Below are 21020 nucleotides of genomic sequence, written 5' to 3' on the forward strand. Positions count from 1 at the left end.
CTGTGTCCTAGTTATCTAGGTTGAGAATGTCCCCTAGAGGAGCTCATAAGGATTGTCATGTTAAATCTTACAGGTAGACTTAGTCCGACATGATGATAAAGTTGAGTGGTACTACTTTCGGAGATAGAAGTTAATTAAATGAGTTGTCAGTAACTCATTAAATTAACGAACATTCAATATCTTAAACACAGAGAGACTAACACACTCATGATAAGAAGGTGCCCGTAATGTAATTTGGGATTGGTGCGGTAGTACAATAATAACTCTCTAGTAGAATGAGTTATTATTGATGAACTTGAGTTGTGTGTTCGGATCGAACACGGGATACTCAAGCTCATCGAAAGGCCAAAACCAATTTCTCCTCTAGGTCCCTGTCGTAATCTCAATAAAGTCTCAAATCTACTAAAGGAAAAGTCCATCTTGGTGTTCAAGAGAGGGCCGGCCACCATCTTAAGGGGTCGACCCCTTACTTGGTGCCCAAGCAAGAGGGGGTCGACCACATTAATTTAAAGGTGAGGGGTATTTTGAATTTTTAAAATCTTCTCTTTGTAGAAAACTACAAGTTTTAAAAGAGAGATTTTAAAATTAAAAACTTTCCTTATTTGAATTAGGTCACATGATTTAAAAGAAAGTTTTAAAAGTTTTAAAACTTTTCTTATTTAACCATCCACATGGTTGTTTAAAAGAGAGTTTTAAATTTGAAACTTTCATTTTTTATAACCATGTTAAAAAAAGAAAATTTTAGAAGAGATGTTTTAAATTTTAAAATTTGATTTTAATTTTTAAAACTTTTCTTTTTTAACATCCACTTTAGGAAATTAAAAGGGAGCTTGTAAAATTTTATAAGAGGTTTCCTTCTTTGCTTATAAATTTTTACAAAGTTATTTCCTTCCTTTTAAGGGGGTCGGCCACCCTTGCTTGGTGCCCAAGCAAGGGGTCGGCCAATATATTAAACCCATCATTGATTGATGATTGAATCAATCAAGAGGAAAGAAAAGGAAAAATAAAAGGGAAAAAGGAAAAACAAGAGGGAGATTTTAATTTTTTGTAAAAGTTGTTCCTTATTTGCCTTGGGCAAGTAATATAAAAGAAAGGGAGGGGAGGCCTCATGAGATAACAATTCTTATTCTCTTGCTTGGTGATCCTCTTGTGGCCGGCCCTCTCTCCCTCTCCTTTCCCCTTGCTCTCTTTTCCTTGGTGGTGGTGGTGGCCGAATATTATAGAAGGAGGAAGAGGCTTTTGGGTGGTATTCATCTTGAAGGATCGTCGCCCATACGACGTCCAAGGCGAGGCGAGGAATACGGCAGAAGATCTCGAGGTTATTAGCTTACAAAGAAGAGGTATAACTAGTAATTTTCTTCCGCATCATGCTAGTTATTTTTCTTTATAAGAATTCCAAACACAAGAGGCATTAGATTCTAGTTTTTCGAATTTGTTATTCGAGTTTGTATTTTTTTTTTGTTTTTCGAATTTGTGATTTGATTGTTCCTTTTGGTTAAACCTAAAGTTATATAAGAAAATTAAATATTAACTTTCCTTAAAAAGCTTTGTCTAGGCGGTGGTGGATGCTCCCATACCCAAGTAGGTCATGTGCTTCGCCATGCAGTCCTGGAAGTCAATTTTAAAAATTAATATTTAATTGAATTTATAACATAGGTGGATTTGGATCAATAGTGTTAAGTTCCGCTTACGATCCAAGTCTAAAACATTAAGAACAGATAAGTTAAATTTGGAATCAATAATGTTAAGTTCCGTTTGCGATTCCTAATTTAACTTCTAAAGAACACAATAGGTTGTTTAGGAAAGGTTCGACACTTGTACAACAGTAGAACCGGTACGATCTTTCTAGGACCAACCAACACCTTAACAGAAGGTAGCATTTCAAAAGTGGGACTATAGGCACCATTTGACAATGATGCTACTGTAAATTAATGGTAACAGCATGGTAGTGGGGTTTGTTTTGGAAAGAGAGGAAAATTAAACAGGGAAGAGCAGCCCCATTATAGGCTCCTCCTGATACAGATAGTAGCTAAATGTTTCCATCCTTTGGAAGAAGTTGTTTCCAGGATGATGCAACAAATCTAAATCCATAAAGTCTGCACATAACACTCCCCACGGCTAATATTGCAGCAACAATTGAAGAATTGGACCTTGAAGAAGATGAGTATACCCAAATCAAAGAAATTATTTCTTATTCGATTGAAAACTCCTCAAAAAATTTTACAGAACAGTTTAGGCCATTACTCAAAGAATTAAAGGATCAAGGTTTTATTAGGGAAACCCCCCTTCAGCATTGGTCCAAGAATAAAATCTTATGTTATCTGGATATTAAGAATCCAGACTTTATCATTGAAGATAGGTCGTTAAAGCATCTTACACCAAAGCAGAAGGAAGCATTTTCAAAGCATATACAATCACTATTAAAGCTTGGAGTGATCCGGCCAAGTACAAGCAGGCATCGGACCACTACCATTATAGTCAATTCAGGAACAACAATTGATCCTGAGACAGGAAAGGAAACAAAAGGAAAAGAACGAATGAATGGCTTGTTATGCCATTCAGGCTAAAAAATACACCCACAATATTCCAGAGGAAGATGGATAATTGTTTCAAGGGGACAGATGATTTTATTGCTGTTTATATTGATGATATCTTAGTCTTCTCTAGGAATGAAGAAGCGCACTCAAAGCATCTCAGAATTATACTCAACATATGCCAACAGCACAGGCTTATTTTAAGCCCACTAAGATGAAAAGTACTGTTCCTGAAATAGAATTCCTAGGTGCAGTCCTAGGAAATCGAAAGATTAAGCTACAGCCTCACATTATTACAAAAATCACAGATTTCAAGAAAGAAGATTTAATGACAAAGCAGGAGATGCGTTCCTGGTTGGGTATTCTTAATTATGCTAGGAACTACATCCATAACCTTGGAAAATTATTAAGTCCTCTCAACGTAAAAACCAGCCCTACCGGTGACAAAAGGATGAATTTTCAGGATTGGTCTTTAGTAAAGAAAATTAAAGAGACTCTCAAACAACTGTCAGATTTAGAAGTGTCTCCTGAAGATTGTTTTATAATACTTGAAGTAGACGGATGCCTTGAAGGATAGGGAGGCATATGCAAATGGAAAAGGTGTAAATATGACCCTAAAATCTCATAGAAGGTGTGCGCATACGCGAGTGACAAATACTCTCCTATTAAATCTACCATTGATGCTGAGATATATGTCGTCATGAACTCTCTCGAAGCTCTCAAAATATATTATTTAGATAAGAAGGAGATGATTATTAAAACTGACTGCCAGACGATTATAAGCTTTTTCGGGAAGACTGCTATAAATAAACCCTCTAGGGTTCGGTGGCTCGCCTTCACAGACTATATTACTAGAACTGGCATTTCCATCCAGTTTGAACGCATAGAAGGCCGAGATAATCAATTAGCAGATTCACTTTGAAGACTAATAAATTGTCTCTTAATCTCTTAATTTCAAAATGGCCAGCCCAGATTCGCGGAGGACTAGAGCTAGTACCCCAAGCATTGGAAGAAGTTCAGCAAAAGCCCAGCAGGGAGGCCCAGCAGGAGATGATCAAGATACTCGACAACCTCTCTACCTGGTTGATACCAGAGGCTCTTACAGAGATAATACCCAATCACCCTCAAGGATGATCAAGCCATCAAGGAACAGCTCCACCAACTACAAAGACAAGCAGCTGTTTAAACCGCAAATGCCCTTCAACCTTTATGGATCATCCATTCACTCAAATTACGGGAATGCAAAAGTCTAAGCACCAAGGATAATTGGTGGTCCGACTGGACCCCAACCACTTCGCAAGTGGACCACCAACTTGAGCTGGCAGCAAACTTTCTTAATGATGCTGTCAGAAGGATGGACAACTTCAAGGTGTGAACGTGGTGGACCCTTACCACTACAACCCCTAGTAGTAGCAATACCTAACGACCAGCTGTAAAGGAAGTGCAATAATATGAGCATCTAATAATGCTCTAGCTGTAAAGGTGCAATAATAAGAGCACCGAATAACTTTTGTGTGTCGTGTTGTACAGCACATAAGATTCCCTCTTATCAAGATAAAAAGTAAAACCTATCGATGGGGCCCAAGGAGCAGCCGAGGTTCCTCTTTCTAATCACATATAAGGAGGATATATGAGCCATTGCAGAGCATCAAGCAATACTTGAGCCCTACTTTGGTAATAGTTTGTAAACGCTTCTCTTTGGGGAATAAATCTTTGAGTTTGAAGTAAGCTGGGTCTGCAACATCAAGTAAGTTCTTATCTCAGTTATTTCTAACTTGTGTCTTGACCCCCCCCCCCCCCCCTCTTCCTATATCCTCCCCTCCGGACCTAACTATTCAAGTGAATTCTATTTCTTATAATTAGATCCACTAACATCAGAATATAATCATCAACCCTAAGCTAGAATACAATGATACAAATTAACTTTTTTGTTTACAAATATGAACTTAATACACACGAATTGCAAGGCCATTTGGCAATATAGAGGTGAACCAAAGAAGGATCCATATTATTTTGTTGGGATGTGCGTTGGAGGGTTGTGGGGCGAACTGACTACAGTGACATCTATTTTGGAGACCTTTAGAAAAATAATATACAATTATGAAATCAATGTGAGGGCATGTATAACGTTAAAGCTACTGAATAAAGGGAAGGTGCACGAAACTCCCACCAATGTGGGATACCAGAAAAGGGTCGGACGGTATTCGGTCTATTGTACACAACCTTATCCTACATTGTATAATGCTATTTCTATGACTCGAACCCATGAACATAAGGTCACGCAACAACTTTACCGTTGCACCTCTTCATACATATTTACCCAAAAGGTTAGCTCAAGTTTGCATGTTTTACATTGGTACTTGATAAACTCGCTAACCATATTAATAATAAATCTTCTAAGTATGTACTTTTTTTTAATGATATTGCATTAGTTGATGCAAGCATTAAATTCTCTTAAAGCATAAGGGTAGAGAAGGCTAATTAAGGTCAATTAACCTGCATAAGGACCTAAATGTACATCTCCATAATACAATTGAAATAAGGGTACAGAAGGCTAATTCAGGTCAATTAACCTGAAATTTCTGCATCACTCAATATCAGAGATACAAAACCAACTCTCGAATGTGTTCATTAGTTCTTTCCTCCTACACATCAGCCTTTGTAAAGACACCATCTGCTCCTCGTCTTCTTGATAGACAAAATAATCCAATGCTTTTGAGCACATTCTGCTTCTCGAGGTCTTCTCATAGATTTATGAAGAGCAACATATTCTTTCTTGTCTTCCCTTGGGCTTTGAGATCCTTAGACTCTTAGAGGCACCATAAGTGACCAGAAAGTCCAGCTATGGATCAACACCTAAATGTAAATACTATATAATAAGGATCTACTTGAAACTTTATATTGAATTGCAAACGCAGCCAGGCATCTAAGCCTAATCTTTTTCCCCAATTACTCTCATATGGAATATGAGTGGTGATACATAGACTAAGGCTAAGGGATTCACCCAAATCTATAGTATGAACTATCTTGACACTTTTCTCTTCTGACCAAGATTATTTCATTTTCCCTTCTCACCTTGATAGTGATCCTTTAATAGCGCCCTTCATCAACTCAACATTAAGAATACTTTCTTTTAATTACAGTGATTTGATGCTCAGGGAAGGAAAGGCTGACCTATGTGTTGGTGCAATCATTCTCTACCTCGGTCCTATTAGACCAAGAATTACGAGTAATACTTGGGCAATATAGTTTGATGTTGGAGCTATCATGTTTGGGAAATATTGAGTTTGAGTTAGGTTGATACATAAAGTAGGTAAGGGTGACTAGATTTACATTAGATAAAGTCCAAGTGGGTTAAGGTTGATTGGACACTTAACAATAGTGAATGTTCGACATGTGTTGGCAATGGGAAAAATAAGTGGAAAGTCCAGTGTTAGCAAGTGAAGGTCCTAGCAGATAAAGGTTCATTGGACGCTTGACAAGTGAAGGAAGTCTTAACAAATCAGGATTGACTAGATGCTAAACAAGTAGAAGTCCTAGAGGCTAGACATTTAAGCAAGTAAAAGTTCTGGTAGGTCAAGGTGGACCTAAGGCTATAGAAGTAGAAGTCTTGGCGAATTAAGGTGACCCTAGGTTGGGCAAGTGGAAGTCCTAATGAGTCAAAGGTAACTCACAATGGGCAGATGGTGAAGTCCCAAAGGCTAGTTCTCTTGGTAATGGAAGCTTTAATAGGTCCAGATCGACTAATCCCCGAAACATGATCTTTTGGCATAAGTAGTCATGGAAGCAAGGCCTCTTAGCAAGGCAATGAAGAATCAAAGTTGTGGTCTCTTGGTAGGAAAGTCTAAGGGATACGAGAGTTTACAAGTGACTGGTACTCTCGGTTTTGGGTAGATTTGACTTGGGAGAGAACTCAGCCTTAGAGTTGGTCGGAGTCTATGTTTCAATCGACTGAAAGTTGGTCTTAGTTAATTAATGGTTGAATCGACTAAGCAACTGACTCAGGTTGGATTGCCAACGAACACAATATTTTTGCTTATGGCAAGATCTTGGTCAAATGATGAGTTGAATGGGAATAATCAACTAATGAAAGAGCAGGAATCCAAAAAAGTCATCGACACTGATCTGACAAGATTGGTTGCAACTGACAATGATTCAGATGCTACAATAGGTCAGTCAACTAGCTAGATGATCAATTGACTCAAGCAGCCATTGGGAGCTAGACAATCGACCAGATGCAAGTTCAATCTACTCAGCTTATACAATGGAGAATTTAGTAGCATTTACAAGTGATTAAATGTGAATGAAAGCGTCAGTTTCATGTAAGTGTTCGTGTAAAATTTAAATTGAATCATTTCAACCTACACCCACCTCAGTTCAATAAAGAACATCTATTGCTTCCCTAACGTATATTCTAGATAGATAACATTAGATTCTAATTCAAGGAGACAAGGACCCCTTTCATGTCTAGTAACTAAGGTTTAAAATATTATTGTATGTCATATCGTTCTAATACCATGTTATCATGATAGTTGACACATTAAAGCATATGAAGATAACTTTTTACGTTAAAATCTTTTTTCACATAGCTTGTCTACAAAATATGAGCCTTTAACAATTAGAAATTTAGTTAAATTAAAAAATTATAATAAAAAAATATAAAACATATTACAAGCATCTTCACTATGATTATACCTTCCTTCCAAAATGAAAATAGGTATCATGCATCAAATTAGAGTATTGATCTTGTAGCAGTTTTGATCTGGCATTTAACACTATAATTTTGCAAGACCCAAATTAGATAACTCTTCTAAGACATTTGTTATCAAATTGACTACTACCCAGTGTGTGATTGCTAAACTATTAACACACTCATATAATATGTCAAATAACTATTAATATTCCACACACACAAATATTAAACCACTATCCATGAGACACATAATATGACAAGCAAAACAACACCATGATAAAATTAATAAAAGTTTCAAACTTTCAAGTTTCAACTTTCTAATCTAAACTAACGAAGTTCATCAAAACAAGTTTAACAAGTCAAATTAATCATCAAGCTCAAGATCATCCTCGTTGTATTCTTCTTCTTTATCTTCATCTTCATTTTCTTCAAATTCAATTTCTTCTTCTTCTTCTTCTTCATCTATAAGTCTTAGAGATAAGTGTCTCATAGAGGAAGATGTATTTCTCTTCTTGACTTGTTTAGGCCTAGCACGTGAACTAGAGGTTGTGGATACAATATTTTTTCCTCTAGTATGATATTCAGGCTCTTCAACTCCACTACCCTAGCAACGACATCCCATGTCAAGTCATCACCTTCAAAAACCAACTCATCTTCTTATTATCACTTTCTCCATCCATTCTACCCATCAATCATTCATTAGTATCATCAATATTTGCAATCTTATCATGTGCATCATACCGAAGTTTTAAGGCACAATTGTATTTCATAAATACCAAATCATTTAAGCGCTATTGTGCTATTCTATTCTTTTTTTTTCTGTGAATCTGCAAAATGTCAAAAATCACAATAAGTATAATAAAATAGCAAATAATATTTTCTACTTATAAAAGTAACATGCTAATAGTATTATACATTTATATTTATTGCATACCTGTCAAATACACTCCAATTACGCTCACAGCCGGAAGCACTACAAGTGAGACTAAGCACTTTAATAGCAAACTTTTGCAATTCTAGTATATTTGCTCCGTAGCATTCCTACCATTCAGTTGGAGATAATGCTCTTCTATGTCTAATTGTCACATTCCTCCCAAATAGCCCTTCTGCCTTTCGATATATAGAGAGTTGGGTAGTGATTTTATCTTGTTCAGCAACACTTGAACCTAATCTCTCCATAGTTCTAAACAAACCATTCACCACTTATCCACAGATATTTGAATCCGTGTATGAATAAAAATATTCTGGATTCAAATAATGTCCTGCACCATGCAGAGGCCAATGAAGTTAGCATTCTCATCTCTTATCAATGATCTCAAACACTTCTTTGTATTTCTCTTCTTTCTCCTCGAAGACCTTCATAATTATTTCTTTTGCCTTATCCATAGCCTCATAAATATAGCTCATTGCGAGTTTTCTTTCGCCATCAACCAATCTCATAACACATACTAAAGGGTCATATATCTCTAAAATATGCACAACATTGCTCCAAAATCTAGGTGTCATGATGATTTTAGCTACCTTCTTCCCTGCAACTTCTTTTGCCCATTTGCTCTGTCCAATTCTTTAAAATGAACATTTTTCTTAAATTTTTCTTCTGTAGATGCGTCTTTCAAGGGTGAGAAAAGCAATAGCAAATCTTGTGACACCTGCCAGACAAAGCTCTTTTTGTCTTGTGAATCGCCTCAACATATTTACCATGCCTGGGCGAACATAAATGTAGGCATTCACACTTATTGCCTTCTTCAATGTTGTTTTAAAACTAGGCAATTTCCCAATATCTTCTAAGATCAAGTCGACACAATGAGCAACACACGGAGTCCAATACAAGTGTGACATTTTTGCTTCTAATAATTTTCCTACAAAAGAAGTTACAAAACTAGATAAATTTAACATATATAAGAAAAATCATATTGATAAGAAAGAATTAAATAAATTCTTACCGGCAAGCACATTGTTACTTGCACTATTCGTAACGACTTGAACAACATTTGCTTCTCCTACACGTTCCACAAATCGATCAAGGAACTAAAATATTTTATCTCTAGTCTTTACATAATCAGAAGCATCAACTGATTCAATGAAAACTAAACCTTTAGGAGAATTCACTAAAAAATTAATCAATATCCTCTGCCTTTTGTCTGCCCACCCATCTACCATCAAACCACAACCATACTTGGCCCATTCTGTTTCACATGACTTAACATAATCATTTGTCACACTATCAACAACCTTTTTTAGAAAAGGAACTCACACCTCATGATAACTAGGTCCTTTTAGACTTATACCATATTGGCCAACCAAGTTCAACATCCTTTTAAAGCTTAAATAGTTAATGACATTAAAAGGAAATGTCGCATCATACATCCACTCAGTTATGGTCATACAAGCTTTTTCCCTCAATTCTTTCTTGTATGTCTCATTATCACAGTTTGTCTCTCTTTACCCTTTCTACTTTTAACATTTTTTTGCATATTAGGAGCAAAATACATATCCATTGGACCTATTTGTCTTGGCCTTTTTCACATATTCACTGATCTAGAAATTGTAGGCAGCATAGCTTTAGCTCCAATATCATCCATATCAATATCATATATCCTCAAAAGTCCAATGCCGCAAGTTTAGAAAGATTATTTTTCTCTGTCTTTTTCTCCATGAAAATTTTAATTTCTTCATGTACATGGGTCGAACATCTTTTGCAAGTCATAGTACTTCGCAACCCCCCAACATGATGTTTTGCACGATAGATACCCCCTTTTCTAACTTTTTGACAAAAGTTACAAATCAAATCATTTTTGTTATCCGGATTAACTCTTTGAAAATAATTCCATGCCGAATCTTTTGATGCATATGTTGGAGCATCATTACTACCATCCATGATAATTGAACAAGAAAATAGCCTGAAAATTAAAAAAAAAAAAAAAGACAAAATCAACACAGTACAAAAAAAAAGGAAAATAGGATAAAAATTGGAAAAATAGGAAAAAAAATATTCGATCCAACGGCAATCCAAGTAGAAACCTAGACTGATCTAGGTCCTGCTTGGATCGATCCAGGTAGAAATTCTACCTAGATCAATCCAGGTAGGAAACCTGGATCGATCCAAGCAAGCAAGAAACCTGGATCGGTCCAGTTTCTACCTGGATTGATCCAGGCAGGACCTGGATCGATCTAGGGGAAGCGCTAGATCGATCCAGAACAAGTGCTAATCAGCGAACACTTTGTAGCGTTCACTGACAAACAGCAAGAACACGCACCAGCAAGAAGAAGGAGAAGAAGAACAAGAAGAAACGAAGAAGATGAAAAGAAGAGAAGAAGAACAACAGAAGAGAAGAGAAGAGAAGAAAAGAAGAAGATAACAATAGAGAAGAACAAAAAAACATTAAAAAAAGGAAGAAACACATACCTGGGTAAGGTGACACGACTCAGGCAATGCCAGCGGCGGACGAAAATGCTTCGAGTAGGCTCGGGTTCAAGTGGTCGTGACTTCTTGTGTTCTTTTCTTCTTCCTTTACTTCATGCCCTAATTCCAACCTGGGCGAAAGTTTTTTTGGCAAAAGGTTAATAATGCGTTTTAAAAAACACTCAAGTTCAAGAGGCATGCCTCGTTCGTGCCTCAGATGAGCTCCAAAGGCACGCCTGAAGAACAGCGCCCGCCTCTTGCGTAAAAAACATTTTTGGAATTGCCTCGCGCGCCTCTGGCACGCCTTTCACAACACAGCTACTACCAATGTCGATAAATATGTTTTGGTTAACTAATGAGTGTTAAAGTCAGGTTGGAATCTCGAACCATGTTAGACAACTATGTTGAAATATATCATTATGATAAATTCAGAAAGATACTATTCAACATAGAAAATTTTATTTTGTCATCATGTCGATAATGTGGAATATCGTATTGTGTCAATACTTGGCACTCCTTAGCATGCTACATGAGATATCTGTTGGTGCAGGTTGCACTAATAATCTGATTTTGATATATGACAAATAGGTTAAAGTTAGATGTGTTATTTGTCTAACCCTTCTACCAAGTGTGCAGAAATTGACTGCTCTGAAGGAACCTAACACCAGGCTGAAATCCAGCTAGACCCGTGGGACCTAGTGCGAAGACTAAATAGGTTCATGGGGCCCAATATCTGGTGGGAAGTCCGGTTGGGTCCACTAGACCTGATAACCGGCCGAAGTCCAGTTGGGTCTGTGGACCTGACAACTGGTGGGAAGACCTGGTGGGTCAAAGGCAAATCAAGCGACTGCAATTGATAGGTGGAGGTAAGCATCTGAAGGAGAGATCCTGAGGACGCATTCCCCGTTGAGGGAACTGTAGGCGTCGATCCAGCTTAGGTCCATTTAGGAAACCTAAGTTGAGACATTGACTAGATCCTGGTCTCGAGAAGACAGGATCTAATTACTAGTACTATTTTATTATGTTGTACTAACTCTGTTTTGTAGGGTAAATATATTTTATATTGCCTAGACTAACCTTTTTGCAGGGAAGAAGCTGCTGAAGAAAAGGAGAGTTCGGGCGCTCAGAAGGGATCCAAGCGCCCAGAGCTAGTCCGGGCACCCGGACCAGGCTCGCCCGGACGAGTGTCGCGGGCACTTGGGCGATCCGGGAGCCCGGGGTCGATCCAGGTGCTCGGACCCAAAAACTCATCCACAAGCTGATGTGGAGCGCGTCGACTAATCGAGCCATGTGGTCCAAGCACCCGAAGGGGTTCCAAGCGTCCGGAATGGGCTTATATAAAGGCCTCCAACCAGGAGCTTCAGAACAACTACTAAAAGTTTTTTTCTTACGTGCTGCTCCGAAAAGGCTCCAACAACACCGAAAGACTGCTCCGAAGTTCGCGGAACTAGAGACTGCATTTTGTTTCCTTTCTATTTGTCGGTAACTTTTATTTCCAGTTTTTGTACTCAATTATTGTAACACTTTTTGTGAACTTATAGTGATTGCCTAACGAAAGTACTCAACGAGTGCGGGTCTTGGAGTAGGAGTCGTCGAAGACTCCGAACCAAGTAAAACTTGATTTGTTAGCATTGTTTTTTATTCTTCCGTTGCATACTTCGATTTAGTTCGCTCTCGATTTTCGACGATCGCTATTCACCCCCCTCTAGCATCTTTCCAATCCTACAATATCAAGACTAATTAAAATAATATTTTTTATTTTTTATAGCTCATGTCCATACAATATAATGCCAAAATTGTATTTAGGTAAGGCACTATCCAAACTTAGGTATATAACTTCTCTTCTCTTCTTTTTTTCATCTTCCTCCAATAACCTCAAATTCGCTATTGGTACCATGTATCAGAATATCAATATGATACCAAAATAAAATCATTCTTATTAAACTCCAAAACTCCAACACAACTCAAGATTTTGAACCTTGGTTAGACTAAACGACATGGATACATTTGGATTTCTTAACATTTTTAGCACTCTATTTTGTTGGCGCTCAGATTTGTGCTTCCCTTCCCTCTTTTTTTATACCGATAGTAATTCAAGTAGGCAAGTCATAAAAGGGTCGTGTTTTGTCAACCCGCATGTTTAATACTAACTCAAACCCAACCTAGAGATGTCAAAATGGATTGATTGGACTGAGCATGGCCTGGTCCCAGTTGGCCAGTTTTCTATATACTAATACATCTGAACATATACTCACTATATTTTTTCAATAAAAAAACACAACTATTCTCAGATGGCCAATACAGAAAATTGATTTAAACAGGGGAAGAACTGTAGGATGCAACACTACCTTTCCCAAAGCAATTCGAGTATACAGCCTCTGCCTTTGGTACCTATTTTGTAAAAGCATTGCAAAACCTTGCATAACAGCCCATGCCAAAAATAGTTGGACACCTCTCTGCATAGAGTTTGTATTACATTAGACTAATAGAATATAAAATAAAAATCCTACATAATCATGAATGAAATTACTACCTGCTTGAAGTTACAATCAGGTTCCCCTTTTATCTCCCATGTGAGACTAATAAGGGCCATCAACATGGCACAATAATGATGGTAAATCCACCTTCATAAACACAACTAATGAATCCAGAGAGAAATTACATACTGCCTTGCCAAAATAGATTTCAGAAAGCACTTATCATTAATCAACTAAGGTGACCCCAAGTTCAAATGGAAATAAAATTTAAAATTTCTTAAAACATAAAATTTGAAGAGAAGTTGCGATTAATTTAATTGAAAAATGATATTGTATTAAATGCCCGTGAACCATCACTAGATAAGGAAATAAATAGAAAGTGAAACAAAAATAGATCTGATTCTGCATTAGCAGTGGTAGAGAAAGCAAGAAGCTTTCATGGGGTAAGTCACATGCATATAATTCAAGAATCAATAAGCATGATTGCTTCAACAAGAATATACAGCAAAAAGTATCCATATAATTTGGATTTGGAAATTTACTATTCGTCAAATAGTCTAGGGAAATCATAGATTATATAAGTGAGTGATAAGGATGCCTCTCATAACAAGATATACAAGTGTCAAATTGAGTTTTCAATTTGCATTTTTCATCAATTATTGATTGATTAGGTTCCTGAGTTCAAGAGTATGTATGAAAGGAGATATCTACTTGAAACTACGCAAAGGTCAAAAAAATTATGCATTGAAGTTCATAAAGTAACCAAAATTCACAAATTTATATTGTACGAAAACAATCAAATTTATAAAACATGATTTAGCACCATAATCAAACAAAATGCAATAGATATTTTAACCAAATTGATTTAGTATGGGATAACTCTCCAACATAGATAAATTAGACATCTCATTGAGCAACAAAAGCTCACAACGAAAAGATCTACAATGGGTCTAGGACACTTTTTATAGAACAATTAAAGGGCAGTCTTCTTAACTGATCCTTCTTGAGACAAGGACTTCACCCTAAAAGTTTTTAAAAATTAAAACAATCTTTTAAAATTTAAAATTTTCTAATCCGCAATTTTTAATTTAAACTTCCTAATTTTAACCTATCTAAACCCTAATTTTAAACTGCTTCATTCTCCCCTTCCCCGGGAAACAGCCTCTTGCAAAAAAGCAGGATAAAGCTGCGTACAATGAATCCTTCCCCGGGACCTCGCATGGCGGGAGCTTCGTGCACATGGCTGCCCTTTTTTTTTCATTCTCCCCTTAACCATGGAGAAATCCAAGTTGTCAATATTCATTTCCAAGCATCCTTTAAAAATCACTTCATCAATTTTGTTAAGCATGATTTCTTCTTAGCATTACTTGGTTGAGCTTTCCAAGGTTTAAAATCTCGACCCGTGCCGAGGTTTCGGTCCCAGACTGAAACGATACGGTTTCTGTATCGTATCGTGCCGTGCCGATACGGTTTTAGTATTTTTTTATTTAAATATAGTAATTATTAGATAAATATATTTATGATGTAGAATTTAAATATAAGTTGTATATTAATTTTATATAAGTTCCTCATTATTAAACAACTTAATATTGTTAAAAAAATTAATTAAATATAATTTTCTTTAAAAAAAATTAATCTATCAATGACTCGAATTAAAATTGATACATAACCTTTATAGTTCTCCAATGTCTAGATTAAATATCATAATTATATAAATTAATATAAAATACTATTTTATATATAATAATTATATAAATTAAATATTTATTTAATTAATTAATAATTTAAATAATATATATTTAATCAGAATATAAATTTGATTTATTAGAATTTTTATAAATTTTTTTAGAATTCTTTAAAAAAATTTTAGAACTTTTTAAATTTTTAAATAAAATTTAAAACATAAAAACAATTTCAGAATATTATTTAATAAAATTTATTAATTTTTAAAATTTTAAATATATTTTTTATATTTTATTAGGATAATTTAATTAGTGTTTATAAAGCCTCTTTAAAATATCACACTTGGGAATGGGAATTGTTTGATTTATTAAAGTGTAATATTAGTTTTACGCAGTAACCCACTCCTGCCCGCGCATCCCGCGACGCCCACGACGGCGCCATAGGCATCCAACGACACCTCCAGCGGCACCGGAAGCGTCCGGTGATGCTTCCAACGATGCCGGAAGCATCCCGCGATGCTTTCGGCTCCGCCATCGTATCACGACACCCCACGGACGCCATTGCCCGCGACGCTGAAAGCATCGCAGACGCCTCCGACGGTGCCAGAGGCATCCGACGACGCCTCCGTCGGCACCGGAAGCGTCAGACGACACCTCCCTGCTGCTCGAGACGCGCCCGCGTGATGTGCCGATTTCGCTTGGCCGGCAAACGACGGTCGCGCCCTCACTGTCATCGCTGTGACGAACGCAGCGACACACGAAACAAAGTGGCTCACGGTGCTGGTTTCGTGTGTCAAGTGGAACGGTAAATTTCGTCCGTGCCCGGCGGCACAAAACGAAATTTTAATCCATGGAGCTTTCCCATGAGTTGGGAACTACACTATTTCTTTGTCAATCTAATACTTGAGGAATTGAAATAATTTTATTTCTTCCCTTTTGATCGCTCTTTCCAATGACATTGTGACGGATCAAAAGAAGAAGAAAATTTGACTCTTTTATGAAAAAGTCAAGTAAAAGCATGAACGTCTCCATGAAAATTTGCATATCTTTAATTTAAAAAGTGAATTAATATTTTAAAAAGTTGATAAATCTAACAAACATGCATTAGAATCAATTTTCTAGCCATTAAAGATGGTGGAATGAATGTAATATTTTTGAAGTTTTTATAGGGATTCTTTGGGCTAGTGAATTTATACGCATACTCAATATTTATTATGGTTGTATGTAAGTCTAAAGGACACATATAGTAATCATTACTTGACTCATCCTCTCATTATCAATATGTGCATCTCTCACGCACTTGTCCTCTCGGGACGATATAGTGGCTAGCGCATGAGGTGCTACCACCATGAGGTCTAGAGTTCAAATCTTGGCATAGCTAAGGTAAATATCTCCCTTATGCGCCAATAAAAAAGTCTCTCGCGAGGCGCAAGACCACTGTGGCGAACGCGGCGCTAAAGTGAGGCCCACGTGTGGAGATGTGGAGCATGCCGGTGTCATCGCCGTGCCAATTGACGAAACGAAATGTTTTGCTCATGTCACTTATTATAGCACGAGATTTTAAACCATAGATCTCAATGTTAAAAGTTAGTAGAGAAATAATTGAGCCAATTATGACAACCATGACTTTGATACCAAGTAGGGGTTGATGGAAAATTATTAGGGTTGGATTATTGTAATAGTGTTCAATATTGTATCTTTACATACTACCTAACTTAAACATATTTAAATAAGGTTCTAAGCAAATGAGAATAAGAGACCTTAAAGCTACATAATTGTCATAGCACAATGGTTGATGTTTAGCTACACTAGAAGACACCATTTAAGATCAGTGATTGGATTGCTGGTTTCCATAAGCACTTCAAGCCAAATCATAGATAACTTTCTGTAGACCAACACCTAGCCATGCATATAATCCATAGACTTGTTTCTAACAAAACAAATCAATATATTTTTTTTTTTTTTTGATGATGGACAAGTTGAACAAGGCCTCACTAATGATCATGTTATTAGTAAAGAATTAAATGAAATTTGAATAAATAATATCAACTCCTCAAAAACGACAACGACAACCAAGCCTTATTATACTAGGTGGGATTGGCTATATGGATCCTTTTATGTCATTGAGTTCTCTCTCCAACTATATCATCATCTATACTTAAATAAAATTTATCTTGTTTTATTGTTGCTAACCAAGTCTTTTTTAGTCTTCCTCGTTCTTGTTTGATATGCGTGTTTATCATAGTTTTGCATCGCTTATCTGGAACATTTATTGATCGTCTAAGTACATATCTGTACCATCTTAAACGTGTCTCTCGGAGTTTTCCCTCAATAGATGCAACTCCAGTTAGGCGACTGGAGCATTTATTGGTCGTCTAAGTACAAGCTCGTACCATCTTAAATGTGTCTCTCAGAATTTTCCCTTAAATCATATCAACTCCTACTTCATACAATATTTTGCCTCATGGTTTAGTGCTTCAATAATAGTATGTTTCTCAAGCACACACTCTATAAGTTATAAAGATAACAAGATAAACTAATTCCATTGTAGGAGACTCATGGCCTTGAACTTTGTTAAATTGTGTCTCAACTCTCAAGTATCAAAATATAGAGTGAAACAGCTCGATAGAAAGTACATCCATCAGAATTTGAAGTTAAAAAGTCAATTAGAAATAGCATACTCAGAGAGTTTGGTCAATTATGTTAGATCCAAGGGGCTTTCTGGCAAAATGCAGATTTCAAACAGGCAATGTTGGGAGTATTTTAATTTTATTGCTATCATGGCACTATCGCTCCCACCCCAAATGGAGAATAGTCTCACATCCAATGGTGTGGGGACACCTCGCAATCAAGACAAAAAATAAAAAAGAATTTGACTCGACAATGGCAAATTAATCATACATGATAAAATGATTCGACTTTGCAAATAATTTGTTATTTGAGACAGTTTAACTGAACAACAAATTTTTGAGGGATAAATGGAGATAGGATAATGCAAAACAAACTCTAGTCTACAATATCAATATCAAACTACAAGATAGTGACAAAATTTTCTATAACTAGACATATGAGTAAGGTAATGAGAAAAACATTAGGCATAGAGCATTACCAAGGCCTGATATCACTTCCATTTGCCCTCAGTACGTTCTCTCTCAAAGCTAAACTTGTATAGAGAAATAATAGCCAAACCTACAGATACAAAGGAAATCAAGTATATTTATTTGACATTTCACATCATGCACGCAAAGTTGGGATTAAAACTTAGCATGTATTGTAGCTATACTTGGTAGAGTTGGACTGGCAATATAGGGAAGCACCCATCCCAAATCCAGGACCTCAGAAGAAGTAAAGTAGAAGGAAAAAGAACAAACAATATGGCTGTCCTGTCCTGATAATAAGACAAATAGAGCATCAACAAGATTTAACCCCTTAAATTTGCATAACAATATCGAAACCATTAAGCCAACAATATACAATCTTTGAGTCACTATGTGTTTCCTTCTTGTCAAAATTTTCCTGTACAAATGCCCAAATATTTCTACACCATGTATATCAAGACAAATGTGAAAGTGCAGATAAAGGTGACTTTTTTAGCTTATAGACCTTTATTAGTTATTATGAAAAGTAAATTTGTTTAGTAGGAGAAATCACAAAGTGACATTTGGTATTTAAATGGTAATAAACCAGAACCTGTGGGGATCGCAAAAACCCTTGTGGAACCTCATAGAAGAAAAGTTTGATTGCCATGAGAGAGAATAAGTCAAAGTGGAGCTGAAGGCCAATAGCAATTATGGGAAATTAAGAATTATTTTATCTTAATGAATACTAGAGATCAAAAGATGTGTGCCAAATTATACAAAATTTCTTAGTAGAACTTGATAAAAGAGGAATGTCTGATGTGGATTGACTTACACACTATTTCATGGAAAGGGGCAATTGGATGATAGAGAGCTAGAGAACGGATTTGGTGTTCAAAGCTTGACCAAAAGGAAGCTACTCTTTCAGCCAAAGTGGTCAACATGCAGAGGATAGACTAGATTTGCATGAGTTCTTCCTAGACACATGGAGCTCCGTCATTGGATGAGTACTCACTTTGAGGCTTATAAATGGGGAACCAAACCTAAATTTTTTTAAAACAAAAAAAAAAGACATTTTGGATGGAAGATTATCAAGAGTAACTTGTAATGTCTAGACAATTGGGGTAACAAAATAATCATTGTAACAGGATTTCTACATATTCACAACCTTGACACAGTTGACCTGTCCCATTCTAAAAATTAGATAGACATCAACCTGACCACTGTAAGTCAAAGCAATCCTATCTCTCACCTCAGATGTGTTGCTCCTAACTTGCCCGAACCCAACTCACACCATCTGAAATTCAAGCACCTCGGTTGAACTAAGCGCATCCAAAATCCAATTAGCCCAAACTCTACTTGTAGCTGCACTAATAAGCATTCCACTGTGCTGTCGAACCATGCCCATACCGCATATGCAGATGGACCTAGTGTAGTGATTAACTTTTGTTATCAATACAATTGCTATGTGTATTCTGTTTGTTGACAGTTTTTGTGAAATTCAATTTGTTCGAGTAATAGCTAAAGAGAAGTTGAGCATCAATGCATCTCAGCTGATCAACAACCATGATTAAAGTCATCTAGAGTAAATCATGAATGAAATAACGATGGCACAGAAAAATTAAAATGAACTTAATTAATGCAATGAAACAGGGAAGAATCATACTTTGTAGTTGTTGTACTCCTCCTTTACTTTCAATTGAACGTCTTTCCTGGCAGCACGTACGTTCACAGGGCCAAGAAACATCCTCAGAAACTTACCTATAACAAGATGACGACATATAAAGCCAAACACGCTGCGTCAGATAAACCATTAAACGAGAGAGAGAGAACCACATCCAGTTATTCTAAAGGATGGCAATAGTACCCTGAGTCTTGCCAGCAAGAAGAAATGCAGCATCGCCCTCGCTGAGTGCATAACTAGCTCTATCCAATTCCTCCTCCACCTGAAAACACAGATCTGCATCGATATGTTCAACAAGATCTCATTAAGAAAAACACCAAAACTGGAATTCGACCACCTTCTCGGCGACCGTCCGATTGACCTCCCGGTTTTTGATGGCGGTGCTGAGAGAAGATCGCAGCCGTCGAAGATCGGATTCAAGCGCCAGCGCGCGCGCACGGAGGGAATCCTCGTCGGCGGAGGTCCTGGAAGCGAGAGCCGCGGCGGCGTCGTGAAGCTCGCGAGCGCGATCGGCGAGGCGTGCTGACTCCTCTACGACGGCCCGTTCGGGAGGGCCCTCTCCGCCGTTGGCGCCAGCGGGGGCTTCCATATCTCGCACTGAAGCGGCGGGTGAAAAAGGAGAAAAATAACGGAAGCGATCGAGAGGAAAGGGAGAGGGAGGCAGAGAGAGAGAGAGAGAGAGGATGAAGCGTGCCCTCGGTTCGTTTTCCACTTCAAGTTGCCCTTTCTCCTCTTTTATGGCTGATAAGAAAAAGAAATGAAAAATAATCGCGGTGTAGATTCATAGCTGAGAGGGTCCAACGGCTGGAGGCTCAAGATGGTCATATCATGCGGGCTGTCGATGTTAATTTTCCACTAATGGGATTGCGTATGTTGTTGTTAATCAGCTGATTCCATTGCTAATAAAGTGGGTAATTTTTCGACTCTTGTTTTTTTGGTTTGTATTTAACTACCAGATAAACAAAATAACCAACATTACAACTAAATGGGCAACGTCATAATCATTTACCTAACCCGAAGACTCTAATTTACTCCTTGGGGGATCAATACTATAATATTGCTATATTTTTTGCTTTTCGGAAAACTGTCAAAGGGGTAGCAACTTCTTTTATAGTAAATACAAGAAGAATGAAAGTACCACCCGCGGTGTCAGATAAGGCACTCCAACAGATAATAAAATGGCCGAAAGATTTTGAATACAAATTATATTGTCGGATAAAGCACTCAAATAAATAATAAACTGATAAAAAAAACTTTTAAATTATATTTTAAATTCCCCCAATAAGTAAATTAAGAGACAATAGTTTATCTTAGGTAAAATTTGGAAACCTTTACAAAAAAAAATAATAAAAGCAAAATAAAATATAAGAATATTAAAAATTACAAAAAAAAAAAAAATTACTTCCTAATTTTTTTAGATGGTTCACGAAGTCTCTAAAATATAATAGCACTTTCTTCCTAATCAATCAT

General features: G+C 36.8%; 1 protein-coding gene across 1 annotated transcript in view; it reads right to left on the reverse strand.

The window, feature by feature from the left end:
* Positions 1 to 20274, reverse strand: part of LOC122051996 (transmembrane protein 120 homolog) — a 31134-nt gene extending 10860 nt beyond the window's left edge. The window contains exons 1-7 of the mRNA XM_042613365.1: positions 19888 to 20274; positions 19734 to 19812; positions 19533 to 19627; positions 18073 to 18177; positions 17899 to 17978; positions 13164 to 13254; positions 12979 to 13086 (exon numbers count right to left, since the gene is read on the reverse strand). Coding sequence (XP_042469299.1) covers positions 12979 to 13086; positions 13164 to 13254; positions 17899 to 17978; positions 18073 to 18177; positions 19533 to 19627; positions 19734 to 19812; positions 19888 to 20139 — 810 coding nt within the window. The 5' untranslated portion in view covers positions 20140 to 20274. The remainder of the gene's footprint in view (positions 1 to 12978; positions 13087 to 13163; positions 13255 to 17898; positions 17979 to 18072; positions 18178 to 19532; positions 19628 to 19733; positions 19813 to 19887) is intronic.
* Between the last annotated feature and the right edge of the window lie 746 nt (positions 20275 to 21020).

Source organism: Zingiber officinale, chromosome 3A (genome assembly GCF_018446385.1).
Source record: "Zingiber officinale cultivar Zhangliang chromosome 3A, Zo_v1.1, whole genome shotgun sequence".
NCBI classification, from domain to species: Eukaryota; Viridiplantae; Streptophyta; class Magnoliopsida; order Zingiberales; family Zingiberaceae; genus Zingiber; species Zingiber officinale.